The sequence below is a fragment of the Pseudonaja textilis genome, chromosome 4 (assembly GCF_049901715.1).
Source record: "Pseudonaja textilis isolate UNSWEBS1 chromosome 4, rPseTex1.2, whole genome shotgun sequence".
Lineage (NCBI taxonomy): Eukaryota > Metazoa > Chordata > Lepidosauria > Squamata > Elapidae > Pseudonaja > Pseudonaja textilis.
Window position 1 is genome coordinate 34,912,234 of NC_141993.1, and position 25,721 is coordinate 34,937,954.

Here is a 25,721-nt window from a genome sequence, read left to right on the forward strand (position 1 = left end):
AAATGTATGTTGGATTACTTACCAGTTTCATTTAAGAACTTCTATAAAGATGAGAATTGGATTTAATAAACCTTTAAAATTTTAAATTGGGATATGACAATGAATAATGACTATTCCTTAAGAATTATTTTCTCTTTCATAATACAAATCTAGAATTCTGAGGAGTGCAAAGACTTTTGGTAAATATCTAGAAGACATCACATTCTTTCAAGTTTATAATTAAACTTTTCATAAGCTTTTCATAATCATTTCATATTAAGGCCATGATAAAATCACAAAAGTACGAGAAGGATACTCAGTGAAGGGTGGTCCCCTTAAAGAATTGATAGTTTTATAAATTCTGCACCTATCAGATCGATTACTTTGCCCTGATTATAATTACACTTGGGTAAGGTCAGATTCTAGGCAATCCGTGTATTTCAGAAAGTATTTCAGCAAAACAGACATTTAACACTACGAAATAAGATGAATCTAGTCATGTCAATTAAGACTCACAATAGGAAATGCCCAACATGCACTCATAAGAAATATTTTAACATAAAGGAGGCTTGTTTACTGTATACTCTTGCTTTTAAGGACAATATTTATAACTTAACTGTATGTTTGGTCCTATAGACTTGGTCATTGACAGTATATATTGCTTGATATATTTTTCATGTTGCTCTGACAATAATATTCATGTTGCTCTGACAATAATATTCAGTATTTTATTTAGGACTCAAATTATTTCTTCGAAGGGAAGAACAATTTCTTATAAACTGCATATTGTAATAAACTGGATACTCTATTTCTTTATTTATTTCTTTTTCACGTTTCAGTGCCTGTATGAAGGTTATGATGTGTACACCATAGTTTCAAACCAGCTGTTTGTAATTTAGTTCTTTGTTGGCGAGCACATCAATGGCGAGCACGTCTGGAATGCTACTCAACAGGACACACTATAAAGAAATGCAAACTCAGACATCACTTGTAAAATAGAACATAGAAAGAAACCAGCATTTTACAATACATTATCTAAATCCTCTTTCAGATATAGGGTCCTTATCCGTGCAAAGGGCCTTTATTGCTTGAACAGTCAATCCAGACCAGGAGCAGATCTGGAATTTTTGGAGCATGTGAATGCCTGCACTCAGAAAAATTAGTCATGAGAGACATGCCTATTCACAAAAGGGGCATTTACCAGAGGATGAACTAGGTTCTCAGGATGCCCATTGGCAGCCCCGTGGGGTCAAAGCCATTCCTTACGTAAATATGGTCTCAGAGTTTGGTGCTTTCTGACCCACCAGCTGCTTAGAGTTTGCTAAAAGAACTTTTTTTAGTATTGAGTGAGCCAGAGACCTTGGTGATTAATGGAGATACAGGGAGTACACTGGTAACAGAGCACTTGCATTCCCCTGCTTCAGAGTCAGAAAGATGGACTACATTGAGAGTAGAGTTAAATGGACAGATTCAGAGCCCAGATGGATTTGTATTGGCTTTTCACTAGCAACATCTGAGAGAGAAATCCAGGGCTCATTGTAGCTCAGCTTTATTTCTATCATGTTTGAGCTGGGCATTGCATTCCAGTAAACAAGTTGGGAATGACAAAAAAACTAAATTTGATTTAGATTACTCCGTGTAGTTAATTAAGCTTAACTTGATAAGTTTTTGGAAAGGCTATACACAAAGCTTTTCCAGAGCACATATAGTCCTGATTTCTTGCTTTCCAGCCTCAAACAATCAAGAGTGTTTTTTAAAAGGGGTTGTTTCATGTTGTATTATTGTGGTTATGGTACCCTATATGTATTACTTTTGCTTCTGGAATATATCTCTGGCTTGAATTTGGGATTATTATTTTTTTCCCATCAGAAAGGCTTGATATTTTCCTTGGGATCCGTTATACAAAAGCCAATGATTTGCAACATGTTCTTATATTTGGGATTCAATTATGGCAACTTTCTTTTACATTGTGTACTTTGGCATGTGTTCTATTTATAATTCCCAAAACTTCCATCCAATGTGAGAAAGAAGGCTCATTTAATTTCTATGTGCAATCTGTAGGCAGCTAAACATTGGCACCTCTGCATTAGATATAAAACTATTTTCAAATGCTTTTATGAACTATGAATAAAATTTGACAGAGTACAGGCAGTTCTCTACTTACTATTCATTTAATAATCATTTTTCATTCTTACAACCACTGCAGCATCCCCATGGTCACATGATCAAAATTTGGATACTCGGCAACTGGCATGTATGTATGACAGTCACCCTATCCTAGGGTCATTCATGACAGCTTCTGACAGACCAAGTCAATGGGGAAAGCCAAATTTGTTTAGCAACTGCATGGTACACATAACTGCATCAATTCTCTCAACGACCTTGGCAAAAAGGTCATAAAATGGGGCAAAACTCACTTTCCATTGCCTTGCTTGGCAATGGAAATTTTTGGGCTCAATTATGGTAGCAAGTCAAGGACTACTTATAAACGGAATCGGTCTCAGCTCAAGGAAAAACCACAGGGCCTTCTTCAGTTCAGACCGACTGATTTAAGAAATATAACTGAGCTCCAATGTGTGTTCAACCCCAATATTTACCTACTAAAGTGTTTCCTTGATCATATAAAAGCCAGTTAACAGAAACGTAGTTTTCTGACTTTGCAAAAAGTGCCTTTTAAGAGGCGATGCCATGATTCAACCGCTGTTTCAATAGCATGTATAGTAAATGAAAGTGTTCACAAAAACTGTTTGGGAATAGTACAGCAGTAAAAGTCACACTGGCCGCAAATAATTTTTGTAGTAGTTTGACATGAATAAATGAACATTTAAACACTGGTATGATTGTGCATATACTACAATCATGTGCATGTTTCCCTTTACTGTCTGCTAATGTAGGGACCCGTTTTTTTTTCATGTGAAAACAAAATAGCATAACTTTTTATTTGCAGAAACATGATTTTGCTATCATGGAACCCTGCTGACAAATAATAAAAGATAAAGGATTAAATAAGATTTTATTGTCACATTTACCTTTGTCAAAGATGTACATTTAAAAGTTTCTGAGCAAGATTAAAAATTTCTCAAATGAACTGATGTGATGGCAACAGCACTTATTGAACAAACTGCACTATAGTAGCTTGTATACCCAAAGTTAATAAAATCCAAATATTTTTTGTTAATTAGAACAGACTACAGCAATGAAAAAAATGCATCATGTTAAGGCCAAAGAATATATTAAGTAGTGGAATAGAAATGTTTTACAATCCCAAATATCCAAGGAGATAAATCATTTAAATGCTATTTTTATTAATTAGAGACACAGAAGACTAATAATAAATAGATCTCAGACTGTTTAGCTATTGAGATTTTAGCCCGAGGAAGTCTGACATCTTTAAAAAAAGAAGGGGGAAATCGGATATTAATGAGTAGAATTATGCATGATCAAAACACATTGTCATAGACTGAACAGTTCACTATTTGGTAATTGAAATAAAAGCCCAATTCGATGTTTAAATTATACTGGGTTTTTTTTTATCATGGGGGTTTAAAAAATACCCCCAAACCTCCACCAACCCTGCAAACATATAGTAAAGAAATAAGTGCATCCAAATATATTTTGAGCAGAGTCTGCTTCTTGTTTCCAAAAGCAGAGTCTCCCCCTTCCCAATAAGACACCCAATTTAAATTTAAGAGGAAACTTTCAAGTTAAGCGCAAAGTGTGGGCATTTTTGCAAGTAAGTTGCAAGAGCTTATTATCTTCATTAAATGTTCAGCATTTATAGTTTTCTAATACAAAACTCTGACATAACTGACCACTTTCACTATGTGCTTTCATGTGTTATGAACAAAACTGAGACAATAAGGATAGTGTGGCAAAGTCACATTAAATCCACCAACGTCAAAGTAGTATGCTTAGGACATTCACAGATGATTTACTGGTAATCGCTTTTCTACATAAAAAGGCAACCATAATGTTAAGTGATTTATATTAGGCCTGTAGAAAAAAAAGATTGAAACAAACCCCATCTCTATTGAAAGAGCATGCAGAGAGGATAATTCACATTTGTTCCAATCCCGGCTTCTTGGAAATAAAGGTTTGTTTGTTTTCCTGGCAATGATTTATTTGGCTTCATCATTAAAAAGCCTGCTGATTTAAGTCCTTTAGAAACAACCTCTCTAAAATTCAAGGCATGATAGTACACGAGGTAAGGTTTGATTTAAGATCATTAGAGACCATGCTAAGTTGCGAAATCCCTTTTTTCTTTCTTCCTTTTTTTTTTTTTTTTCTTTTGGAAGGTATGGCAACAAAAGTTACAACTGTTTCAAATTTCACTTTGCTATTTACCAGTACATCCTGAATCTAATCAATCAGTACAGGTTGATTATCTTCATGGTTCCATTACAAAACTTGTAAAACTGTATCAAAGTGAGTAAGCCATCTAAGTTCAAAGTCTTTTTATATCTGTTATGCACAATAATCCTCTTTCGTAGCTCATTTCCTCAAAGTTAAATTCCAAAATATTTCTGTAACAACTAGGAAAGCTAGCCCTATGTTAAGATCTACATTAAATCTGAGAGATCTGAGTGTTCCTGGAATCTCCATCCACATGTGCGAAGGATCGAGACTCTCTTGTTTGTGCATATTCACTGTCAGAAGACTCCGTAGGGTCAAGCGAATTCTCATAGTCACTGTCTTCTGATTCATTAACGTTCTCATCGGTGGTGGTGTGGGAACAAGGCTGCATGGACGTTCCACTGCCTGAATACTTCAATCCTGTGTTTGTGGAAGCATAACTAGAAGAGCCCACTGCTTGAGGCCGAGGCATAAAAACACTGCTTTCTAGAACCCCAGGACGTACAGCAATGTCATGATTGATCACACTGAAGTCAGCATAAGGAGGAGGAGGATCAGAAACATCCGATTCCTCAAGATTACTTTCCACAACAAATCCAGGATGTGCTATTTGTGGGATAAATATAGGCTCCATGGTATCATTTGACATTTGCCTGTTTAAGAGAGTCTGTTGTAATCCTAGAAAAGTGGAAAAGTAAATGTTGTAATACCAACTAGTTAAATCAAGACAATTAGTTTAGGCATCTTCTAACCTGTTAGTTGAAAAGTTTCTTCATATCAATGGGAAAGGAATTTAATATGTAGGTTGTATTCAATTGTTAAGCAAAGAATTTAAGTGAAAAGTTTATAAGCAAATATCAAATAGAAATGTAAATCCATTTTCTTATAAATTAGTTTGTTATTATTACCATGATTAATGTTTGTATGCTGTCTTTATTTTGTTGTCTAGCTTAACTATAGATTCTTAGGGTTCTCAAAGGATAGGCAGGAACATTACTTTTACAATGAGTCACAATACATACATAGATAAATACTTAGGGATTTCCACACAAAGAAAAGTACATTTAACAGTAGAGAATATATAGGATCTATCTATCTATCTATCTATCTATCTATCTATCTATCTATCTATCTATCTATCTATCTCCCTATCTATCATAATTATGATAGAAGACTAGATTGCTGCAATAATAAATTAAATTTTCTTCAGGCAGTTTAATTTCAAGTAACAGTTGCTGTACACTGACCAAAACAATAGAATTTCTAGTGGAACCAGAACATTAAACTGAGGTTTCACATTTCGTTGTTCTTTATATTTACTGTTACAAAACCATTTATACAACTTTTTCTAGATTAATATCTATACAACTTTTTCTATTTTTTTAACTTAACAGGTAGCTGGTTCACAATTCATTTCTCATCCAAATGTCATCAGAAATTGCATACTGATGCCATTTCCCCCCAAGTTTCTTTTGTGGAACACTATTAGATTACTACTATGTGCACCTTGGCATCCCTTCCTTCACGTTACTAGGAGATGTTGTAGAGATATCAGTATGTCTACTTTGGCAACCTTCCATGTGTCATAAATCTCTAACTCTTGGAAGGAAAGCAACAATTTCTAAGCAAGCATTTGGTTTATGATGGCATCTCCTTGGCAAATGCACTGTATGCTTCAGTCTTATGTTTCTCAGACCACTATACTCTGAGACGAAGGAGGAAGGGAAAAACTCAGATAAATCATATAACAAACTGATCACATACCAAAGCATTTTTTTATCTCAACATTCATCCATACTGACAGAAAAACCTTCATTTTTAAGAAATAATATACAATATGTACAGTAGCAAGACTTTCTAAAACTTTGCATTCTTACAGTATGTGTAACATTCCTAAATATATGCATAGGGATTAAATAATTTTCTACACTATCTTAAAAAAAAATCATGCAGCTTCTCTTGTAGAGATATCGCAACTTTTGAATCATAAAAGCACTTCAAGCTGGATCCAGATTTCGCTTTCATTCAAAGAAAGAATCGAGATTCAGCAGAATCTGCACTGAAGGTAGCTTTCATCATGTATTTTCTCCCTCATACTGTTGTTAGAAGTTTCCACAAATCTCTGGAACTGTTTTTCAGACAGAAAGGAAAAAGGAAAAAAACATAGTCTCTTTTCCCAATTCCTTCAGTAAGGACTCTTGCAAATGAATTCATCGTGCTTGTGGGTAATCTGGAGACAATCCAGAATTTTTTACTCGTTTGCATCACTTATGACTGCAGTATAGTATTACAATGTGGACATTCACAGGATCTATGGCACATAATTATGTTGTGACAGCTCCTTACTCTGCAGAATGGTAAAACAGTTTTGTCTCTATTTTTAAAATCATCACGCAATTGTGCTATCCTCTGTATTAGAGTTCTTGCACTGAATTAATGAAGAAACATTATTGCCCTTAGGGCAAACTGCAGAGGATTGTTGTTGCCCTGCCATTTAGTGACCTTTCCGTTTCAAGCTGCATATGAAGTACCATACACATTGCATTGGGCGCCTTTGCTAGTCTCTTGAAGGCCTTCTAAGCGGTTGTCATTGCAGTATAGCTTGCATGAATTCAAGTGAAGAGAATTCAATTTCTCTGATGACTTTGAACTTTCAAATACCATCTGCACTTTAATGATAGTAATACAACAGATAACAGGTTCTATATTTTCCCCTCAATATAATGATTTATATTTCTCAGTGTTTTAAGGTAATATTGCATAGTATACAGACAGGGTTCCTGTCATGATATCAGTACTATAAATGAGGAGAAAATCAATTAAGAAATCACCCACCACACTTCTTCCTTCTCTAGTGCATCCTATTTCTTGTTCATTTTTTTCACCTGTTTATTTTAATAGGAATGATACCAGCACAGGTGAGGGATCTTCTCAAGGAAACAAAGGCCCTTTTATCTAAAGATCCAAGGCAAATCCAGATATAGATTGTTTGTTACAATTGCTAAAGCTTACATTTATGTGGAAAATCCTATGACTGTTACATTTACTTTTCATAACCGAGTTGTGTCTGATGCAAGTACTAGTAGAAGGAATAAGTTATTCTTCAGATACTCGGGGACTTTATTTAATTGCACATCTGGTAAATGTTCAAAAAGTATATGGAAATATATTGCTTAAGAGTAACATCCATGGCAATAGTGTGCTTATGGTACTGCAGGAGATAATTGGGTAACAGTGCTGAGGTGAACAGAAAATATTATGCAATATGTTGTAACCCAAATTTGAAAATCTCTGTGTGTATGTATGCATATGTGCGTGTGTGTGTGTGCGCGCGCACACACACAAATGGCTTGCAGTTCTCGCTATGTTTCTATTCCTGACGTACATTATTTTTTATCAATTTATTATTCTGGTATACAGTCAATTTAATTCTTCATTCCATACCTACTCTGTTTCTTCTTTACTTACCTTTACTCATCCAACTGCATAGAATAGAACAAATGCATTTTTCAGTTAAAAGATTATAATCTGTATCTATTATTTTTATACTCCAGCTGAACCATTTTGGTCTTTTCAGTGAATATGTTAAACTTGTATAATTTAATCTTCACTATTTCTTCATTGTTTATTCAATTAGCATAATTCCACCAGCTAAAATATTGGCACTGAACTGGAGCTACATCTGAATTTACTGCACTCCTTCTCTAGTAGAAATGACATATAAAATTGAATTTAGTCATTACATAAATAAAGTATCTGCTCCTTTCATAATTTCAAAAATGAAGGCAGTTACAATAGGGAAACCCTATAAAATTCAAAGCTCCGGCCATGGTAAAAGAGGAAGATCTAACTAAAAACCATGTAAACAAATATATGCTCAGATGTACACCTTGCTCTGTCTATTGGTATCCCTTTGCATGAAGTGTATGCAAGATGCCTAATATTTGAATTAAAAAGGGTACCAATCACTTAAAATTATTTCCTAAAGTAGCTTTTGGTATTATCATTAAAATGAGTATTCCATTGGCAGAAGAGGGTGATATAAACTGAAACAGCAATTCACTTATTTTACGTCCTTTAAATAACAGAAGCATAATAAAACTTAACACGGTTGACTGCAACACCAATTTTCTAAGAGAGTTTTTAAAAAATTACACGAGAGTCTTACTTATTTCCTGCTCTTTTTCATTTTTCCTTTGTGAGATTTGCCTTTTTAGCTTATTCACCTCCGCTTGGAAAGATTCAACAGTTCGCTCGCTTTTCTCTACGTCTATGCATACTGCCTAGGGGAAACACAACAAGGTTATTCGACTGACCCTGTCCACCCGAGGCATAAGAAACTATCTATCTATCTATCTATCTATCTATCTATCTATCTATCTATCTATCTATCTATCTATCTATTTTGTAAATTGCTTACAAGATAATAGGTATTAGTAAAAACATAGTTATGAATACATGGATACGTATAAGAAAAATAAAAAATATATAAAAGAATATATAAAAGATATAAAAGAAAATATATGGATACCAGTTACCACAAACTGTCTTGTATCAACCCATCTGTCTAGTAATTCTGGTTAAATGTCTGACTAATGATAAAAAGACCATAATTCAAAGTTCAGACCTAGCTGATCTGGAGGTTCTGCAAAGGCATCTTATTAAAACAAACTGTACTTAATCAGCTATCTCTTATTTTAAATTATTTCTGAAGTGCATCTCATGGCACAAAGTGGCCATGACTCAATAGTGAATCTCCTTATGCATAGCTGGATAACAACATTCCATTCATAATGCCAAAGAAACGACCCCATATTTTTACCATGTAATTAGGTGACTACCTATGGATGTAATAATAACTGATTTTAAAATAATTGGAATGCAATTCAAGGGAAGACAAAGAAACTGGAAACAGGACTTAATGCTACTAAAATAAAGACTGGTATGTACTGAAAATGTGATTGATTTGTTTTTGCCAAAATTGTACTATCATCCATTTAAAATCCTTTATGAAATATTTAACAGAGTTATTATATATTATATATTTAGGAGTCCAACCTTGCCAGCTAATCCAAACAAATTCTACCCCTGAATGAATGCAGTTATAGACTCTGCATTTTGCCCATGCAAGTATCACTAAGAGATCTAATACACATTATTTTCATGTGACTTTATTGAGCTTTTGCACAATGCACTTTTAATCTTAAAACAGGTTTAGTTTTAGCTTTAGTTTCTTTATATTGCTACCTATTCTAACAATAGTTTTTTGTTCTTTACATCACCTAAAGTATAATTTGCAAATATTAACATTATAGCTAAAATATATTTTGAATACAGATGATCCTCAACTTGCAGCAGTTCATTTAGTGACTGCTTGAAGGTACAATGGCACTGAAAAAGTGTCTTATGACTGTTGTAGCATCCCTATGGTAACGTGGTCAAAATTCACATGCTTGGCAACTGACTCATATTTATGACGGTTGCAGTGTCTTGGGGACATGAGATCACCTTTTGTGATCTTCTGACAACTAAAGTCAACGGGGAAACCAGATTCACTTAACAACCATTTTATTAACTTAACAACTGCAGTGATTCACTTAACAGCTGTGGCAAGGAAGCTGTGGCAATAAAATGGGGCAAAACTCACTTAACAAATGTTTTATTTAGCAGCAGAAACTTTGGGCTCAATTGTGGTCGTTAAGTCAAGGACTTCCTGTACAAAATAGTTTTCTGTATGTTATTATAGCATAAAAAGTCAAGATTGGCAAATTTTAAAATAAAAGGAGTTACCTGTACTTTTTCCTGAAGTGCATTATAAACCTGATATATAGCCCTGATGTCCTTCATCACTCCATCTTTATCAAAAAAATCAGTACTAAAAATACAAAACATAATGTATTAGAAATAAATCATAATCCTATCGCTTTCTTTCCTTGTTATCCTTAAAGTCAATTTATATTTCTTACATAGTCATACACAGAGTACCAATGCATGAACTACTATGGCTGTTTGCAAATCCAATTGATTTTGCTCAGCCTGCTTTGATAGAGATAGTGTTGAAGAAACGAATCTTAGAGAAAGTTACACATTAGAGAAGTATCCTCATTCCTATTAATTTACTGTACTGAGAAAAAAATACAACTATAAAAGATGAGATAAGATGTCTATACACTGCAGATATCTGCAACTATATTCTATGTGCACCCTGGCATGTGCTTGCTATGTTTCTTATGCTAACCATGATCAACACTTTCCTACATTGCTAGAAACTAGCAATCATATAACAAAAGCAGATAATCAAGAAAAGTGCATGTGTATTTAAAATTATGTTTATTTCTTAATGTGCCAAATCGGCAATGAATATGTATTGAAACATTGCTTACCCATGTTCTTTGATAACTTTGGTATAGTTTTGAGAAGTATTTGGCACTGAAGACACCTTATATTCTTGCTGACTTGTGTTGCCCAGGTTAGGGATAGTAAGTGACACTCTTTGATTATACCTACATTAAAAACATTCAGATAATTAATAAACCTCACAAAAATTCCTGAGATTGCAGTAATTAATGTTAACCAGAATTTTTTTAAAAAAATTAGGAAGTAAAGGCTACTATTAATTGTATTTATAATTAGCTATAATATTTAAATTGAATCTGGAGTGATTATGAATTTAACAATTGTCTAGATAGTTGACAACTATTAATCTTCCATTAACTGTACATTCATGCTTTTTGCAATGCTACAGGAATGCAAAAAATTTGGCTTGCTTTTTCATTGATATCTAAATTATACCTCCTGGTTAAAAAAAAGAAAAAAATTCTTTCTTTTATCTCAATTAGAGAAATAGGCTAGAAAAAAAACTATTTCAATTAAAAACAAGGAACAGAAACTCATCATTTTCATTGATTCAAATGGCTGTTTTTAGCTGAAAATTTAGTTAATTACTTTATTGATTTAATATTGCAAGTTGTAACTGTATTTACAATGAAGCGTTATAGAGAACCAAATTTACTTTCATGGCATGCTAGAATCTAGCAATCTATGGGTTGGATTAAAAAATAAGCCTACAGCATAGAAAGATGCATTTGATTATGAATATTAAAATGGAACCACTTTGTGAAGCCTAACTGAGTAGGACAGAAAAACAACAACTTGCATTTTACTTGAGTATGCAGAAACGAAAAAGGCTTTTTGAAAACTCAACACTAGGGTTAGAATAGGTATATGCTATAATTAACTTTTTCCTGTGTTTAATTATTATTTTATTAAAAATACAGTTCATATAGATCCTTCCCCATATAATAAAAACCATTTACCTTCGATTTGGTCTAAAAAGGACATATTCTAAAGCATGTGTAGAATTATTTGCGGTGGAGATGAAACTGAAGAGAAGGAAGACAAGGTCAGGTACTCCAAGTATCTGTGTCAGCTGTTTATGGATGATGTGTTCTCTATATGACATTTGTTGCTGAGTATTCCTTCTAAATCTATACCATCCAATAACATTCTACAATAAAAAATGAGTAATGTTTCATTATTTAGACACAACTGTTCAGTACACCATGGCCATTCTAAGGGGTCATTCTAACCTAGGACAGTAGGTGGGGGAAACTATTCCAGAGCAAGGAGGTTGTTACTAAGAAGTCTTGCTTCTGAGCACCAACCCCAAGGGAGGAGGGATCATAAGCCTACCCGCTCCACAGAAAGTAAGGGGTATGTAGGGAGATTCTGCTGAGATCAGACACGTGCAAAGATAATAGGGGTTTGAGTCATGGACAGTTTGAATTGAGCAAGCCAACTGGGAACCAGTTCCAAAAATATTCATACATTCAAAATGTATATGATAAATTCTGTTTGAAACTAAAGCAATAATATAATTAAAGATGATTAGCCAAGAAGCATTTGTAATTGTTGGAAACACTTCGTTTATTTAATTCCATTTTTCAATGACTCTCAGCAAAAACACATTCAAAGGCAAATTAACACTGAAATGAATTTTTCTATACAATAATTACAGAGCAAAATCAAAATTAACACCCCCGAGCAAAAAATGAGTTCATACTGCATGTTCTAATCTGAATGCAACAACATGCTTTAAGTCCATTCAGAGAGGAGACTCTTCTAGTTTGTCTAGATGGCTTTAACAGTTAGAATATGGCAGGGCTTACTGACATGTGACCATGGCAATAGCCCTTTTGAGGCTCCTAATCACAAAAGGTGTTTGCTTCCTTAGCAATAAATGTTACTAGAACAATCATTTCATAAATCTTTCTTTACCTTGACAGAGAAAGAAAAATGACCATGAGTTGACAAAAAATAATAATGAATTTCAACTCTATTTTCAAGCAGCAGAATGAAAGACAGAGAGTTTTCATTACCCTGCTTGGCTATATCCCCTAGGTTATCTTGTAATGGTTTAACTTGGAAGAGGAAGAGAATGCTGAACCATTAAAAAAATGTATTTGAGGCCTGGGAAAATGCAAAATGTGATAAAAGAAACCCTTTGCTTTGATAGTGCATAAATATGTTATTTGTTTTCCACAGAAGTCCTAAAACTAGGTAAAGAAATATTTTCCACAGAAGTCCTGAAACTAGATGAAAGAAACTCAATTGAAGAAATGAGACAGAAAAGTTCACTCATTCATTGAAGAAAATGATCCAACGTTACATATTTGTCTTTATAGTTTTTCTACCACTACTTTATAAGTTGAAATCAGTAAAAACTTGATTTGATTTGGTGTCTAGGCAATTTCACCAGCCTTCATTTTGATTGAAATAAACTGTTTATTTGTTATTGTAGTTTAAATTAAAAAAAACTTTGAAAAATAATTGATTTGTTTCTATTCTTAGATAGTTATGCTCTGAAATGGAACCTTTTCAATCACTCAAGAAATATCAAACAAACAATGGTTCATAAATTTCATGACTTTTACTATTTATATGCTAATGTACCGAGTATGGGAAATAAACAAGATGGGCAGTTAGTATCAAAGACAAATATGATTTATTAGGTATAATGGCAATCTGGAAGAATGATTCCCAGGACTAGAATAAGGTAATTAAAGGATGCAATTTAATTGTGAAAGCAACGGATGCAACAGAAAAGGAAGAGACATTGTACCACATGTTAACATGCTCTCGGAATCCCAAATATAAGAAGCATTTGTGATATAATAAGGAAAGGAACAAAAATGCATATTATTGTTGATATGTAAATAGATGTGGATTACACCTTCAAAAATCAAACTGCACATTATTCAAAGAGGCATGAAACTAGTTAAAGATGATTTGAGGTAACATATGTCTCTGCAACATATGGTCCTTACAGGAAATTCCCCATTTGTCCTGCTGATTTCTTCCTACTTTACATGTGAATGGAAATCACAAAAGGATCAGCTAACTTTGGTTTGATATTAACCAATACAGTATAATGTTTTAAGTGTTGCATAATGCTGGAAGTTTTGATTTAAAATGAAAGTGTGTACATTCAAATATATATGTTGGGCTTTAAAAAATAAGGCTAATAAATTTAGTCAATGGGAGCCTGGAACAGGAGAAGCTAATAAGAAAAGATGCTAAAAATGGATTGAATTTCTTAAGAAGAGGCATTAAAAGCACAAATGCAAACAACGTCAGCAGGGAAGAAAAACAAGAAGACCCAACTGAAAAAACAAAACAAAGGATACATGCAGTAAATAAAAAAAGGCCAGGATCACATATAAAAAAGTACAGGCAAGTAGCTTGGAAATGTAAAGCTGGTGTTGGTAATTCCAAAGGCAACTGGACTTTTTTTTTTTTTTTTGGGGGGGGGTGTCCCTGAAAACATTTTGCTTCTCATCCAAGAAGTTTCTTCAGTTCATCTGAAAAATTATGAGAAATGAAACATTTCCAAGCAAAAAAACAAAAAAACAAAACAAGAAAAAGCACCTTTGGGACAATCATGACTTGGCTGATTGAGAATCTCCATAGACATCTGGTGTTAGTAAAGCAGAAGTTCAGAATGAATCAAGTTTTAAGGGCAGATGTTTAAAGTAAGTAAAATAAATAAAAGGCTTAGTGTTAGGATTAAACCTAACAATACACACAAGATTCAGTATATCAGATCCTTATTTCTGTTTTCAATATATGAGAAACAGAAAATCAGCAAGTTGCAGACCAGTCAAATGTAATACTTAAAAGAATTCCATAGATGGTAATAAAAAGCAGCTTGTAAGCAAATTGAAAATGATGGGGTAAGTATCAGAAATAAGTATAGATTTGTCATTAACAAATCTTGCCATATCATGCTTGATACATAGTACATCTTGATGTCAGTAAAACATCAAGACAAAGTACCATATAGTTAAGGCAGGGCTGGATTGCAAGATAATTAAATCAAAATCATATTAAATGTACTCAGAAATTGGGAAGAGATACCAAGTGAGATGCCACAAGGATCAGTCCTAGGTTGCTCTTAATATTGTTACTAATGATTTGGATGAAGAACTGGAAGGAATTCTGACTTCCTGTTTTGAGGTTCCCCAAAGACGGACCGCTGACCGCGATTGTGTGTGGCTTTGGTTCATGCTTCAGTGTCGGAGAGCCCCAATCCTTTGGATTTGGGGCAGAAGCTACCTCGTGGGGTGGCGGAGGAAGGGAGACCATCAGCTGGGTAGAGGGGATTCGCAAATTCCCTCCGCGGCTTGGCAATTGCTCCTTCCCGAAGACGCCTGAAGCGCTGATCTAAAATGGCCACCATGAAGGGGAAGATTAGACTGGAATAAGATTGTGCAAGAGAGAGAGAAAGAAGCGAATAGCAGGAGGAACGGGACAATATAATCAAATGGAAGATACCCCCAGGATTAACATTTCAAAGAATCTTTAAGAAAGGATCTAAGCGGTGAAGAGAAAGAGAAAAAAAAAGTGTGAATTGCTTTTGATAGCGTCGGGGCTTCGAAACCACAAAAGGTAGAAGCGGGAGAAGGAACTATATAATCAACTTGGATAAATATACTTTGATTTTATATTGGCACTAATAAAGCTGAACTCTAGACTGTTAAAGAGGAAATTTAATATCAACTAGATTTGATCTTTTTCTTGTTGGAAAATTGTGGTTTAAAAAGCTTGGAATAATAGAGAAGAAAAAAGAAAAGAGGGGGTGAAGACTTAGCATAATAAAGAGTACCATCTCAGTTAAACTCAACTTGTTTTTATTTTAAAAAACTCGTTTCTTTAAATTGAAAGGAAATTGATACAATAAAGCAAGGACTTTGAAAAACTGAAACATTTTAACAAAGAAAGAATTAGGAAGGTTCTGCCTTTGGATTAGTTGCTGATTCTGACATGAATTTGGCACTGGATTAGTGGAGACTTAAAAACTTGAGAGGAAGAAAAGTTGTTGGAAATAAATTTTAAAGATACTATTTGGATTAAATTGTGAATCAGAAAGTTGTAAAATGGTGATTTCTCTTCTGGCATTAAAAATGGAACTCAGAAAAATGAAAGAAACACTACAAGAACAAGGTGAATCGCTGGGTTTTGCTTTAAAATTTATTGAAAATGTGACAGCAGAATATGAACAACAAAGACAAAAGGCAGAAGAGGCAGTGGAGCAAATCATAAAAGAGACCATCTTTAGTGATCATTGAGAACCAAGAACTCTTGAAAAAAAAGAAGAAAAGAGTTGGAAATAAATACAGGAGATCTAAAAAATTAAATAAAAAGGGGAATATCCGAAAAATTAAAAAAGGGGAAAAGAGTCAGCAGAAATTCAAAGGGCGAAAGGAACCTATAAATAGAGAGAGGGATAAAAACTGGAGTGAAAGAACAAAGGAGAAAAGACAGGGGGAAAGAAGGGACAAGAAACAGGATTTGGAAACAAAGAAATATGGGAATTGTAAAAAAATGGGGAAATCCTCAGTTGGACACAGAGATAATGGGTGATTATTATATAGAAAGGGGATTCTGCAAGGTATTGAGGGGTAATACAAATAAATTTATAGTTACGAAATAGGGACATATAGACTGACAAGATGGAAAAACAGAATTGTTATTTTTTGGATAACGGAATCTAATGCTCTTCCTCTTTATGTAGAGAGATAATTGTAACAAATAATGGAATAAGTATATTAGATATATTGAAATATTTTTAAGATTGGAATGTTGGCTTTTTTTGGTTTAAATATGAATGGAATAATTAATGGAATATGTGTATTAAATATATGGAAATAAATGAAATTATATAGGAGGAGAGCTGAAATAGAATTAACTTTAGGGCTTAGGATTGTTTTACTGTTTGAATGAGTAGATTAATATGTCCTTTTTTGGGGGGGGGGAATTTAATGAAATTTAAAAGGAGAAAAATCATGCAGAATCTGATCTATATATGCTATGTAGTTTTAAAGGGATTAAGTTTAATGTTTTAGGTAATGTTAAATGTTTTAATGACATTTAAAATGGGTGAAAATAAATTAATTTATAACTTAGAGGTGGCGCACTTATATTGAGATTTCAGGGGGGAAACTAATTTATAGAAAAAGTGTCTTTTTAAAATTAGAATTTAAGATGAAATATACAAATGTGACAGTTAAAAGTACTAAAGTATAATGATTATGAAGTTATCATAAGTGAATTAAATAATGAGATAAATTTTTGGAATAATACAATAAAATATAAAATGTATAAAAGCACAGTTAAGATAAGGAATTGGATATAAAAATTGAATATGTAACCATGGTCATATTTGTATGTATATGTGAAACCTGTAATCATGCTGTTCACTAAAAAGAGATGTTAAAATATGGAAAACTGAATAAAACTTGTTAAAAAAAGAACTGGAAGGAATAATTATATTTGCAGATGATACAAAATGGACAGCTAATATCTTAACAAAAAAAGAAATAAAATTAGAAATGATCTTGATAAAATAGAGAAATACGATGAAAGTAATGGATTATATTTTATAACTGTAAATGCAAAGTGCTTCACTAGCAATATGATGTGGTTGCAAAAAAAAAGATAAATGCTATTTAGGCTGTATCAAGAAGTACAACATCTGTTCACTGGAAGTAATAGCTCTGTATAATTCTGCTTCAATAAATCACCATCTTATGTACTATTTTGAGTAAACAACTTTAGGAAGAATTCTATTCTATTCTATTCTATTTTAATTCTAATTCTAATTCTATTCTGTTCTATTTAAAAACCTTTCTAAAGGCCAGAAGAGTTGGAGGCAACTTATATATTTTATTTATTTATTACATTTAGAAACTGTCCATTTCTCTCACAGATATATCATTTTGTTGTTTCATTTCAGAGGTAGATATTACAGTGGAAAAGGCAGGCCTCTCAGGTACTAGTGGAGGACATTGCTTCAAGAAAGAGACCCAAACTATGCCCAGCCTATTAGAGCAGGATCTCTAAACTTGGCAGCTTTAAGACTTGTAGACTTTAAGTCCACAAGTCTTAAAGTTGCCAAGTTTGGAGATCTCTGTACTAGAGGGTGTGGGAAAACTAGAGACCAAGGGGATTGATTTTCTGTAAAGTAAACAAAATTGGCTAGAATGAATTCCAAAGATGTAATTAGGTCTTTAGTCTGATGCTTAGTTCATTTATATCACATTACCCTCCCAGTTTTGGGACATTTTTATCTACATTTGACTATGTTCGTATCACCCTATAATTTTTTTTGAAGAGTATATAGTTGTTGAAAGCTGGAAGTAAATGCCCAATTTTTTGCAAAATGATGTAAAATATGGTAATGTGACTGTAGGACATCGCAATGAGCAGTTGTAAGTCAAGGACCACCTCTATTGGAACGTTTTGGAAATGTTCAGTCTCAAGTCACTCCAAAGAGCTATAATTAACTTTTCCTTCTTATACAGGAGAATAAATATGAATACAAATGGACCAGAAAGTATGTAAGCTTACTTTTCTCCGATTTTTAAGAATTCTGTCCAAATTTTCTTCATTGACTTTGCCTGCATAATCATAAAAACTTTTTAAAAAAAGAAAAAGAAAACAGAAGTTTAGATTATACATTCAATCATAGCCAAGTATTGTGAAGCAAAACATATAGATGTTGAATAAGCTATTCCTCACTAATTCTTCTATGTTCCAAGCTGTACAGAGGTTTATGCAATACTTAAAAGGTTAGAGAAGAATGCCCCCATTAAAAAAAATGTTCCTAGTCTGAATAAACAGTCGAATTCCACAGCAATACATATAGTATGCAAATAATGTACTGGTATCAAATAAATGCTCTAATCAAAAAGAAAAAAGGAATTTATCAAATCAAGCAACTCTTGATACATGTGGAGCACTGGAAAATATTCCTGCCTCAAATAACTTTTGTTTACATGATACAAATTGTTTCCTGATTCAGATAAATGTAAGTAGGTATATTATCAGGGAAAATCCCAGTTTAACAGAGCATGTTTTTAACAATTTATCCCACTTCAGCTTGCAACATGTATATACTTAATATGCAAAGCATCATATTAATAATATTATGATGGCCTCTATTCAGAGAAATGAAGGATTATTTACTTTACAAAACATCTGTTTAATTAATTTAAAATGTCCCAGCTAGACAATATGCTATTATTTTGTTCACAGTATAAATAAGGTCTCAGAAAATAATTCATCAGGAATTTCTGAGGGTTTTTTTTTAAAAAAAAAACTTTTTAAAATAGGTATTTTTTTTATTAATGCAGTATAATCTTGAACAAAAGGACAGATGAACAACACAATTATATATTCTCTGAATTCATATTATATTTTAGGTTGTATCTTTTTATTAATTAGATAATTATTTTTCAGTGTTTATACCCCATTCTTATAGACACATATGTTACAGCACAAGAAAAATTATAAAAACAATTCCCCCCCACATAACTAAATACACCAATCTTTGTCCAAATTACAGCTCTTTGGATTGAATGTCTTTTGAAATAAAACTTGTCTTCAATGGTCTTATTTATTTATATTTACATTAGAAATATATAATACTGCCCAACACCACAGTTTTGAATGACATACAATAAACACCCATAAGATACAGTTTTTTTAAAAAAAAATCTCAAACGTGGAAGAAAAATAACCACTTAAGAGAATCAAACACATAGATGGAGAAACAGCCTGGTTTCTAGAGAACTTTGAAGCTGGGTCGGGGGATGAATATATCATGTGGGATGGAGTTCAAAAGGGTAGGGACTGCAACAGAGAGATCTTCTAAGCACCATGAAGAAGGGGCTTTAAGAATCTTTCTAAAGAAAGAGTTTCAAAGTATAGGAGCTTTGAAGCTGCCCTTTAAAGTCAAGGATCACTACCAATCCTTAGTACTGAATGACACCAAAAGGGCTAATAGAACCAAGAGAGGTGTCCTTTACCCAGGTCCTGATAAAAGTCATCCACCAGAGAATCAATGTCATTTCAATCTCTATCATGTCTGAATTCTGATGGCAAGGATCCAGATTTTGCTGGATTATCTAAAGTTGAACTGCCACCACTTTCTCAATAATCAAACAGAAGATTGGAGACAGGAAGAAGTTATCAAAAATTGCTGGATCCAGGGCTACTTCAAGCAAGGGATCAGAACTGTCTCTCTTAAGATGGGCAATATGACTTTATCCTTCAGAAAATTGCTCACAACTTCTCTGATCCAATAACTCATGCCTACCTAGATATATGAAGGAGCCAGGAAGAGCACATATCATGTAACAGCTGACTAAATTCATGTTATCCAATTCCTTGGGCACAAAAAGCTTACAAGAATCCAGGTAACTTCAGAAGATAGTTTAGCACATTGCAGGGGAGATGAGTGACATAAAAATTTAATAAATAAAATAAATAAATTGGCAACTCCTGGTCGCTAATAACATACTTATTTATTATATTTATATTATTATTATTATAGCTCATTTACACTACACCTGGGTGATAAAGGCTCAAAACAAATTATTTTACTCCCATAGTAGGAACTCTGAGAAACTCAGGAGAATTAATTACTGGTCCAAAATTATCTACTAAATACTATAGTTGAACGAGCACCCATTCAGATGCTTGACCCATTTTGCTACACTGTTGGATTTAGCCCAATGACAACTGGTAAAGGGGAAAAAAGTATGTGATAAAAGTAACCTACCTAAAGAGCTTGGAACAAGGTTCATGATTATGGATTTCTGGAAAAAGAAAACAATACATCTGTATTACTCTAAGGAAATAGAGATGCTCTAAAGATAATTTAAAGCAATATATCCCCAGGCCACATAGTTTCAGGTTTACACAATCAGCAAATGCTTCACTTTTCACAGGACCTATGATGATTTCACATTTATAATACTCTGCAAGTTTGGCAGACCTAATCAATTTTCAAAATAAATGTATTAAATCAAGATTTCATTGATCTTGCATGCTCACAAGTTTCTGCAACTGATTATTTAAATGAGTGGATTGCTATGGAAAGACAACATGCAATTCCTCTAAAGATAATCAAGCAAAGTAGATATGTTACGAAATCTTTAAAGCAACGTATTTGCTTTAGGAACTGATTCATATTTTCAAATTATCTATCAGAATGTGCTAAGAGCCACAGTCCTAGTTAGGGTAGATATGGAGAACTATCTCTTCAAAAGACCACCTCCTGAAATTGAAAGCACACCTGCTAGGATTATGTGAACTATTGGTCCTGCCAACAATAACAAGTACATTTAAAACAGAATAAGGGTAGGTGGAGACAGAAGAACCACAGCTGTTGAGAAGCTGTTCTTTCCTCCATCAGGAGAGGTAAGCCAGCATTTTATGGCTCTAAACTTTCCATCAAATGTGGACTCTGAAAATCTATTTATAACAATTTGGCAAGTGTCTTAAATCTGTGTCTTTGAAAATATGGCAAAAGCCTCTACAAAATACAAACGATTTTGATTCAGTTTTAAACAAAGCTGGATAAGAGAGGCACTGGCATTTCTACTTCTCCCTTCACTTTTGCAGAAAAAGTTAAAATAATCACTTTCAAATTTAATGTTCAATGCTCCATGGATCTGTTAACCTGGAATAATTGTGTGTACTTGAGTCTACATAGTTATATTCATGACTCTGCATATATTAAGAATCAGAGACCATATAAACTATACTCAACAAGATAAACCAAATAACATTGCTTGTCTCCTGCCAAAATACTATCTGGACTCACATCAACTTGACTTTGTAATCAGAGAATCCGTAATCAAATTTTTAATTGTGCAAGCCATCAAAAGTCACTTATGCAAGATGGGTAGATATACAAACTGATCAAATGAGCAAGCCAACATGCAATCTACAACCATATAATCTAAGTAAATTATTACATTGTATTGTTAGAGAGAAATTTAATAACACCTACCAATTACTTGGAGAAGTTCTGTGTTGCTAATCTGAGAGTCACTAATACTGAATGTCTCCTCTTGTCTTACCTCTCCTAATAAAAATCCTTCCTGTAAAAAGAAAATTATTTTGATTAAAGGTACAAAAATAGAAACTGAATTCATTTGTTTTCCCTTATGCACTTTGTATAGCTTCATAAAATTAAAAAATGCTATTTATCTTTGTTTCACCTAGAAAATTTAACATCAGAGCAATATGAATTAATATGTGAAAAAGGCATAAGTCAGCAGTTCCAGGTCCATTCCCCTTGGGGTGGACATAATTCAGTCCATCCAAGTATGGAAAAACTGTGATATGAGATTATTCTTTAAGCCTCACATTCTGAAGAATTAATGGAGTGCCTAGAGCAGATTTTGAAGCTGTGCAAAACATAGAACACTGAATGTAACCTCCAATAGAATCCCAACACTTTCCAACAGAGTTTAAATATTTAAAAAGTCAGGCACATATATTTTATTCATTGATAAAAACATAATACTTGTACTATTAGTTGTTTGTGGAGCTAAACATCCATGCAGAATTTAATGACCCCAATTACACTTAAAGAAAAATCTATCCATCAGAATGGAATTGGAAGGGACCTTGGAGGTCTCCTAGTCCAACCAAGATTATCTACATAGAGATAAAAGCAAGTTTGAAAGTTACACGTATTCTCTTCCTTTGTAACCATAAAAAAGTTAAAAGGCAAACCAAACAAAACAGGCAAGATCATTAGGCAGCTAAGATACCCAAGTGTGTAAATGGGAACTTCTATAAACTAATAGAAGTAAACTATTAAAACTAGTAAACTTCTGTAAACTAATCCTTGCTATTAGTTTACTTCTGGACAAATTAAGCTAGCATTGGACTCCCAAACTGATATAGCAATGCCATTCCCCCCCTTCCCCACCCCCGTAATAAGATTTTCAAGATTTATTACTGACAAATATATAAAGCTTACTTTAATATGTGAAATACTTTAAAACTATACTATAAAGGTTATAACATTGGTAACTTATTACTATCTAAAAAGGCAATGCTTATTTATTCAGTTTGGTCAGACACTTTTCAGAAAAGTGGAAAAAGTACTCAAATTCAAGTTCTCAAAGTTTTTAAGAAATGCAAAATCTAACAAAGGAAATCTATTAACTACTAAACTTATAAATGAAAACAATGGCAAACCAATGCACATATTTCTTTGCATGAATATTGTTTAAAAATATGAAGGATACCACCAGATATAAGCTTCTTAGAAGATATCCTTAAATATTGTTTTCAAATTTGTTCTCTAGTTTTTTATAGTCTCAGTCCACATACAGTCAGGTCTGTATATATTGGGACAATGATATGTTTTTTGGCATATGCCCTCTATACACCACATTTGAGATGAATTGAATTTGAAATTAAACACAGAAGATGGGAGCGAATCAAAAACCTTCAGCTTTAATTCAAGGGGTTTGAAAAAGTGACAGCAACTATTGAGGAATTATAGCCATTTTAATACACCCAACCCCTTTTGGTGGATAATACTCTTATGTAGGACGATATCCAAAATAGTAGAATTGGTGTTTGTTTATTCATGTCATCACAATTAAAATCAGGCATATTTATGACATAATATTTTAAATATAAAATTGCAAGATTAAAATATATACAAATTAAACAGATCTTGCCCAGAAACTAGCATCGTTAATTGCATTCTGTCCCGCAGCCATGAGGTCTTCAAGTGTACTGGTGTTATGACGTAGCTGTACTGAAGCCAAAAAGTAAAGTCCATGTGCATTCAGCAGAATCTCATCTGCCATCGTCAGGCTTCTGTATTGTGTTCGTCTGTTTAAAGTTGTTTAAAGTTGTCTGTTCGTCTTTTAAAGTTGCTACAACTTTAAAAGCACAACTATAATGATGTGGGAAAATACCCAAACAAAGCCATACATGTAAGTACCATGAAAACCTCAGAAAACATATATATATATATATATATATATATATATATATATATATATATATATATATATTTTCTTAAGTTTTTACAGGTTCTTACATGTATGGTATTCAGCTTTGTTCGGGTATTTTCCCACGTCATTATAGTTGTACTTTTAAAGTTTAGCAACGTTTCGGCAGAATCTCATCTGCCATCATCAGGCTTCTGTATTGTGTTCGTCTTTTACAGTTGTTTCAGTTTTAAATTTGGGGCTAGCCTACTGCTGTGCCAGAATGTTTTTTTCTTCATCCTGATTGGTTGGGAGTCTTGGTCTGTGTTTATTGGTCTTGGAATTTGCTGTGTTCTGCTTGATTGGTGTTTCTAATATCTTCTGTCTGTTTTGTGGCTTTTTTTGGGGTGTGTGTCTTGATTGGCTGGCAACATTGTGTTCCTGTATTGGAGGCTTTTAGTACAGCTTGGCTCCGAGTAAATGGACGGCTATCATTTGTTAGGAAGCTAGGTTTCATCTGGGTGCCTGGTTGGGGTGTGTTTGAGCTGGAGGTATCCACAAAAACACACTGAGACATAATGGAGACCTAGAAGATGAACAGACCTATGGAACAGCTGTCCTGCCCTACATAAGAGGTACTACAGACAAAATCAGTAAGATACTACACAGGCATCACATCAAGACTGCTTTCAAAACAGACAGAAAAATAGCAGCCATCCTTAGAAACCCCAAAGATAAAATTGACCTGAAAAACCAAGGCATATACGAAGTCCCCTGTGCATCATGCCCAGCCACATACACTGGACAGACCAATAGAAGAATAAGTACCAGCCGCCTAATCATGGCAAAGAGGATAATTTTATGCGGATAGAAAGAATATTGCCCTCCTGCATGTGACAATAAGTTCTCACATTAGCTGTTTTAAAGGCTAATTTCACTTATCAAAACCATCATTCACTGTATTTTGCTTATCCAAAATTATCTGCATTAACAAACCTTTTCGTTCCTAGCAAACAAAGAATAAAACTGTATTCTTCTAGCAGTACAATACAAATTTGGCAGATGAGGTTTCTAAGCAATACAGCTAAATTGTAATTTGCAACTCTCCAAAGGATAAACATAATTTCTTTCTATTGTCAACTAGTATTTTTGTCAAGTGGAATACAGAAAACAGCATTCATCAGTGTGTCCTTTATCTTCAAGCAGAATTATCATTCTTCTCTCAGGACTTTTTTCTCAACAGAATTCTCCTTACTAACAATATAAGCAAGTTACATCTTATATATTTTTTAGATATTTGGAACAGACAAGGATCTAAAATTAAATTATTTCATATGTGAACAAACTGAAACGATAGTGTGGGAAACATAAAATGAAAGAAATCTGTAAGAAGCCATGATAGCATTACAGTGACATAACTATGTAGTGTCATGACATCTGATACAAGTAGATAAATGGAATTATTTGCACGATTACAGCCATTTCTTTTCTCTTGCACTCACTACAAAAAAGCGTGCACACATGCAATTCTGTTCCACATCACACTTAATGCGAGCACAGTTTAAACCCTTTTTGGTCCAATAATTAAACTTGTATTAATCTAAGTTTATTAAATCTTTATGCCTCACACATAAAGTGACTCTGGGTGGCTTACAAAACCATCCGAGGGTATATTCACGCTCACACAGCAAAGTATCTCTCTTCTGTGACATTCCCCAAATGAAGAAAAACTTTTTTTTTCTGAGCAAGGCATACTATTTTACCTTTAGCAATATTAAAAGGAAGATATTCTAAAATTCCATTTGACAAACATGTTACATATGGAACTGTTGACGGAAACAGTCCAGCATATGTTATTTTACTGTACTATCTTTAGGGATATTAATAATGCCTATACCCTGCCTCTTTTATTCTGGAAGATTTGACAATATCTGTATGTAGCTCCTTTTTCCAGATTATAAATTCTTCAAAACCCAGATTGTAGCAAAATATTGTGCAGCAACTATGAAAGTCAAATATAACAATCACTCAAATATTTTTATATCAAGTACCCATTTTCCTGAAAATAAGCCCTATCCC

The 25,721-nt window shown here is 33.5% G+C and overlaps 1 protein-coding gene across 1 annotated transcript in view; it reads right to left on the reverse strand.

Annotated features, from left to right (window-relative positions):
* Window positions 1–2,975: 2,975 nt before the first annotated feature.
* ABRAXAS2 (abraxas 2, BRISC complex subunit) overlaps window positions 2,976–25,721 on the reverse strand; it is a 28,615-nt gene continuing 5,869 nt past the window's right edge. Inside the window, exons 2-9 of the mRNA XM_026704938.2 lie at window positions 21,692–21,782; window positions 20,456–20,492; window positions 18,241–18,307; window positions 11,649–11,839; window positions 10,716–10,835; window positions 10,123–10,207; window positions 8,501–8,615; window positions 2,976–5,010 (exon numbers count right to left, since the gene is read on the reverse strand). Of these exons, the coding sequence (XP_026560723.1) occupies window positions 4,544–5,010; window positions 8,501–8,615; window positions 10,123–10,207; window positions 10,716–10,835; window positions 11,649–11,839; window positions 18,241–18,307; window positions 20,456–20,492; window positions 21,692–21,782 (1,173 nt within the window). The 3' untranslated portion in view covers window positions 2,976–4,543. The remainder of the gene's footprint in view (window positions 5,011–8,500; window positions 8,616–10,122; window positions 10,208–10,715; window positions 10,836–11,648; window positions 11,840–18,240; window positions 18,308–20,455; window positions 20,493–21,691; window positions 21,783–25,721) is intronic.